At 41.3% G+C, this 6,423-nt stretch overlaps 1 protein-coding gene across 1 annotated transcript in view; it reads left to right on the top strand.

Moving 5' to 3' along the window:
• The first annotated feature begins 340 nt into the window (after positions 1-340).
• LOC123979872 (mucin-2-like) overlaps positions 341-6,423 on the top strand; it is a 6,335-nt gene continuing 252 nt past the window's right edge. Inside the window, exons 1-7 of the mRNA XM_046063980.1 lie at positions 341-356; positions 698-836; positions 2,188-2,365; positions 3,845-3,986; positions 4,232-4,375; positions 5,008-5,060; positions 5,155-6,401. Of these exons, the coding sequence (XP_045919936.1) occupies positions 2,254-2,365; positions 3,845-3,986; positions 4,232-4,375; positions 5,008-5,060; positions 5,155-6,401 (1,698 nt within the window). The 5' untranslated portion in view covers positions 341-356; positions 698-836; positions 2,188-2,253. The remainder of the gene's footprint in view (positions 357-697; positions 837-2,187; positions 2,366-3,844; positions 3,987-4,231; positions 4,376-5,007; positions 5,061-5,154; positions 6,402-6,423) is intronic.

Genomic DNA, 6,423 nt, shown 5'->3' with positions numbered 1-6,423 from the left:
AATGGGAGCGCCGCGTTTTTCCGAGCTGGTAAAAATGCCAGGAGCGTGACGAGGCACTGAGCGTCTTTTCCGCGCTGGGCGCTGAGCGCTCCTCGCTGTCACTTTTTACCCAGCCGTCCAATCACAGCGCAGGAGGGGCGGGACAAACACCACACCGAGCACATCTCATGAATCCGCGTACAGAGCAATTAAGCCTATACGTACTTTGTGGTCACATTTTAAAAATTAAGTAGGCTACCCTAGTTGCAGCACATCGCCTCCATGGAAATTATGTATCATAGCAACCACAGCATCTCGAAAAAACACTGTGTCTCCAAAACACACACTAGCAGTACCCAGCTAGGCGTTTTCAGCTGGTAAAAAACGCTTTGGTGGACACAGGCCCTTGAGTTCAACTCTGAATCTGCAACTCCAACATTTGAAATTCTAACTGATTTGTTTTATTTTATAGAGTTAAACACACATTTTTTAAAAATACACCAGACTAAGTGTCTTTTAAGTGTATAAGTGTAAAGTGTATTTAAAAAATACCTCTTTGTGGACAAGAGAATCCAAAATTTAGTTTGGCACAGCTATGTTGGCTAACTGGCTCATGGAAACATGGAAACTAATGCAGTGGGTTGAACAATGCCAAAATTACCAATTTCTCTCTCTCTCTCTCTCTCTCTCTCTCTCTCTCTCTCTCTCTCTCTCTCAGAGTTCCTTCGAACTGTCATAGAGATTTCAACCTGTTGGCGTTTGACCCTGATGGAGATGAAGTTAAATGCAGATTCGCAAACACAGCACTGTCAGAGTGTTACGACTGCACACCACCGTCTGTTCTCAACCTCTCACCAGTGAGTCGCCAGAGTCCACAGTAACACTTCTTTAAATCATTGTCACAACTTGACAAAAATGGAGACCACACATAATCTGTAAATAATGCTAAATGTTAGTAAATTAAGTAAGCATTGCAATAAGATGTTTCTGTGAGTGTGAAACACACACATCTGTTAGCAGGCATGGGGAAGAGAGCGAAGGAAACTTATAGGTCTGGGCCAGTTTTTATCAAGCTTCTCAAAGTGTCATTTTAGTCTTAAGTGCTGAGAATTCATTTAATTTACTCCTACTTTTAAACTTAAGAATAAAAGCAAGTTATCAAATTTCTCAAAGCTAAGAATCACTTAAGAGATGACGGTGGCTGACTTATGTCGACTGACTTACACCGACTTGATAGTCTAACGTGAGCTGCAGTTGACTGCAGGGGCAGGAAAAAAAACGGCGCCGTCAAGTCGGACACATTCTATCTGTGCGAGCTGAGATCAATGACTGACCAGGCAAAAGTGTGGTTCCAATTTGGTGCAGCCGGGGAAAAGCAACTGCGGCCGCCGGACTCGGCTCCTGCAGCTGCAGGACACGGGGACGTTTTGCAGCGCCGGTGAAAGTCGGACACAATTTCTAACCAGCGCTGCCCAGTGCCGCATAAAGTAGGCAAACGCACCTATTCTCTCCCAGTTATTTAAGACAGCTCCAGAGGTCTCTCAAGTGGTTAGGAGCTGCCAGAAGGGGCTTGTGATGGCGCTGTGGAGACAGAAACCTGCGCGAATCTTTCAGGAGAGGAAGAATTACTGAATTATTTGACGATGCCCAGTTAATAAGACGGGGTCGGACAGCGCAGGCATAATCTTTGTCAGGGAGTTGGTGAGGGACGTCATCTCACCACTGACTTTACACAGTAGGCCTAATGTGTTTTCAATTAAATTGAAGGTTCGATGAAGCTTTCTTTGACACAGGACAAACGTAGCAATGCTGATGATTTTGGCCGTCACAACCATCAATAAGCTGAATAGTCATGGAAACAATTATAGCACTTAGGCTGAAGCTCCGCACATTGTCATGCATTTCATCGACTTCCCAACAACACCCCCGTAATCCGACAGAAGCAAACACAGTTCATGCAATTAGCTGACTTCACAGGAGTAGTAGGTGTATTTGATGGCGCTCATATAAAGATAAACTTTTTATCTTTCATTTATTAATGTGTAGGCCTATATCTTAAACATGTGTTAAATATAAACTCCTCTTAGGAATTTCACCATTCAATGTGAATTTATGTGTTTAAATGTACCTTATTACCACTATTTTCATTTCATTATTATTAATTTGTTTTAGTTAGTTTGACCTCTTTCCCTTTTCGTCCTCTTGCAGTCTTGTACTTTGTCATTCAGCCCCACCAGTAGCAGTAGTCAAGGTTCATACGCCGTACAGCTAGTCATGGAGGATTTTCCCAGGAAACCTATCACCCTGACTCAAACTAACGGGGTGCAGACGACGATAACTACCAACAACGCTATAAGCAAACTACCTGTCCAGTTTGTTTTCATTGGTAAGACTGGTATTTAAACACAAAAGGGCATATAAATTTAGCACTTACATGTTTATGTATGTATTAGCCTACTTCAATAAGATTATGTATAGATCACTAATTGGTGATTTAAGGTATATTAGGACAGCATAAGTGAATGACCTTTTACTTCTGCCCCCTTCTCCAAGTCAAAGGTATTGATGCCAAAACCTTGCTGTGAATGGACATGACTAGAATCACATGACAAAATTAATGTGTCATCACATGGGGTTGGGGGGGCGGGTGCTTCAAACAGGAAATTTATCCTAAAAAGCATGAGTAAATAGAAATTACATATACTTCAGCTTGATTTTAATAGAAGGGTATAAACGTTGACTTACTGATGTACTGTGGCTATAAATTATATAAAAACATGTATAGTGTAATAGTATACCAAAATAAAAAGATGTTTTGAAATTTTGTTAAAATTTTGTTGATTAGCACATTTGTTAATCAACACAGAACCACAGAGATGTAGATAAAATCAAGCAGCAATGGTGACGGATGCAGGTGTAGGTTTTGTGATGATGATGTGGCAAGTTATTAATTTGTAACAAATTTATCTTTCACGATTTAACTGTGCACTGGTGTCTATCGTTCGGTAGGGAGGGGGGGAGGGGGAGATTGAGGGGAGGCAGCGTGTATATTGTCACTGTGTGCGCTGCAGCTCAGTGTCTTTCCCCACCAGTGTTTTTGAGGACGTGCCACACTAGCCGCGAGCGAGCATTAGGACGCTTGTTAAAAGTGACACAGAGGGGTTATGGACGTAAAGGCTGGAGTACAATCGAGCTTTGTCAGGCAGTTTAGGAGCAGTATTTTCTGTGGGAGATGGTAGCTCCCTTTATGGTGGACTTTGGGGTATTTCACTTTTCCAACCTATTACATGCACAAAAAAGAAAATACAGTAAAGGAAAGGGAAAAAGCTGACAAGCATAATATGACTTTTTTAAGAATTTTTAAATGTATCATAATGTACTGTAGGGTTACTTTTTAATTTTTATGACAAGAACAAGATCACAATAAAACACATTATGCTTCAGTTAGGATTTTGAGAGGTTACTGGCTAAGTAAAACAATTTGTAGAAGAGCGTGATTGTGAAAATAAATGGGAGGAGTAGGGTGAGAAAGAGAAATCCCTCCCATTTCGTGAGATCCCTCTCACGTTCATCCATCTTTCCAATCCTTCCGCTGCTGTTCTTCTGCGACCACTCTTCTTCTTCTCGTCGTTTTATTGGCGGGTATTGAGCAATTGATAAATGTTTATAGCTAATGTTCTACATTTTGCCACCTGCTGTACTGGAGGGGATTGTAGCAAATATATTGTACCCAGCAGGGTTTCTTTCTTTTTTTTTAAGAGATTGGTAGATGATGGACGGACTGATGGATGGAGGGACCAACAGGTATTACAATCCTCAGAAAACTTCAGTGTGGATTAAATCTTTGCTCTTTCTACTGTTCCAGTGGATCCTGTGGTGCCATCCTGCACAGAGGGACTTTATCTGCCCAAGTTTCTACCTCCAACCCCAGACAACAGAGCTCAGCTTTACGCCACTGTCAATCAGACCCTGAAAATCAGCTTTAAAGCAGAAGCAAATATCTCCATGTAAGTGAAAAAAACCTTTATATATAAAAATACCATGGGTTAATGATGTCCTTCAGAACCTTCTCCAATAAGATAAGAAACACTTACCCACATAAATGTTCTTTTATTCCGCAATGGTTTTCAGATGCACGAATGTATTCTGGAACTGTTATGGTTCTGTTCAAGACTTTTTAAAGTTGTAGGCATAGAGGTTTTGGAAATGCTTATTTAACTTTCCACGCCTTTTGTTCTCATGTTTGTTAAAGAATTTCTGAGCTGCTTTTTAGTGGGCCGTACAACACAATCCAGACTACATTGGGAGATGGACAGTTCATCCTGAGTTGGACGCCGTCTGAAAACCAAAATGGAGAAAGCCACCCCATCTGTTTTGTTGTCCAGGCCGTTTCCAAGTCAGTCACTTTATCCATGAACATTACCCTAAAGCAAGATAATATGGAAACTGTAGAAGAAAAATAAAAACTATAAACTGTGTTTCTTATGACAAAGGTCTGTCAGTCAATATTGCATATATGAAATGAAAGAAAGAAAGGAGTTTTGGAAATATATGGTTTCCTAAATTATCTTAACAGAGGATGGGGAATGCTATTAGTTAAGGGAGTAGCATCATTGACTTTTTCATTTCTTAATTTCACATTTTTCTCTAAATGCCAAGTGTGTGGTCCTGCATCTTGATTGAATCGTCTGATCTGTGTCTGTTTTTAAGATTAAAATACAAAAAATCTGTCATTGGTTCAAATGTCATTGGTACCCACATTTTTATAATCGCTTAAAATTTGAAAATCCTCTAGTGTGCACCAGGCATCACTAAGTAATGCCTTGCTGAGAACTGTATGTATAGACATGGACTGCATACATGTCTGTACACGTGTGTACAAGTGTTTATAATAATATGTGAGGAAATTTACATATGTGACACTTATATTTGTGCAGAGTTAAGGAAAAAGTCCTCCTTGAGCAAGACATACTTTCTATGTTTAAATATATGAATATACTTCATCAGCTACCATATTGATTTCCACAGTTCTGTCAAGTATCACTCGGAGGTACGATGTGTCATTGTGAGTGTTCGAAGCGGTAAGTAGAACCATTAATGGCTTTTACAATCCATTGTATATTTCCTAGATTATGAAGTTCACTTGTAGTCTTTAATGTTCATTTCTGTTTACAGACCCAACATCTACACCAGTACCTACAACAACCACCACTATAAAAACTACAACAACCCCACCAACAATATCCACCATTCCCTTAACAACTACCCCACCAATTACAATAACCCCCACTACACCAGCTAAAACAATCACACAAAGCACGACTACCATTCCCTTAAAAACTGCCCCACCAACCGTAATAACCATCACTTCACCAATTACAACAACCCCACCAATTACAACCACCATTCCCTCAACAACTACCCTACCAACCACAGAAACCACCACTGCACCAGATACAACAACCACACAAAGCACAAATACCATTCCCTCAACAACTACCCTACCAACCACAATAACCACCACTACACCGGCTACAACAACCACACAAAGCACGACTACCATTCCATTAACAACTACCCCACCAACCGCAATAACCATCACTACACCAACCACAACAACCACACAAATCACGACCACCATTCCGTCAACAACTACCCCACCAACCACAACCACCATTCCGTCAACAACTTCCCCACAAATTACAATAACCACCGCTACACCAATTACAACAACACCACCAATTACAACCACCATTCCCTCAAAGACTACCCTACCGTCCACAGAAACCACCACTACACCAGCTACAACAACCACACAAAGCCCAACTACCTTTCCCTCAACAACTACCCTACCAACCACAATAACCACCACTACACCATCTACAACCATCCAACAAAACACGACCACCATTCCCTCAACAACTACCCCACCAACTACAATACCCACCACTACACCAATTACAACAACCCCACCAATTACAACCACCATTCCCTCAACAACTACCTTACCAACCACAGAAACCACCACTGCACCAGCTACAATAACCACACAAAGCACAACTACCATTCCCTCAACAACTACCCTACCAACCACAATAACCACTACACCAGCTACAACAACCACACAAAGCATGACTACCATTCCATTAACAACTACCCCACCAACCGCAATTACCATGACTACACCAATTACAACAACACCCCCACCAACTACAACCACCATTCCCTCAACAACTACCCCACCAACTACAATACCCACCACTACACCAATTACAACAACCCCACCAATTACAACCACCATTCCCTCAACAACTACCTTACCAACCACAGAAACCACCACTGCACCAGCTACAACAACCACACAAAGCACAACTACCATTCCCTCAACAACTACCCTACCAACCACAATAACCACTACACCAGCTACAACAACACCCCCACCAA

Source organism: Micropterus dolomieu, linkage group LG12, assembly GCF_021292245.1.
Source record: "Micropterus dolomieu isolate WLL.071019.BEF.003 ecotype Adirondacks linkage group LG12, ASM2129224v1, whole genome shotgun sequence".
NCBI lineage: Eukaryota > Metazoa > Chordata > Actinopteri > Centrarchiformes > Centrarchidae > Micropterus > Micropterus dolomieu.
Note: the sequence above shows the minus strand (reverse complement) of the source record. Positions and strands in the feature narration are given on the sequence as shown.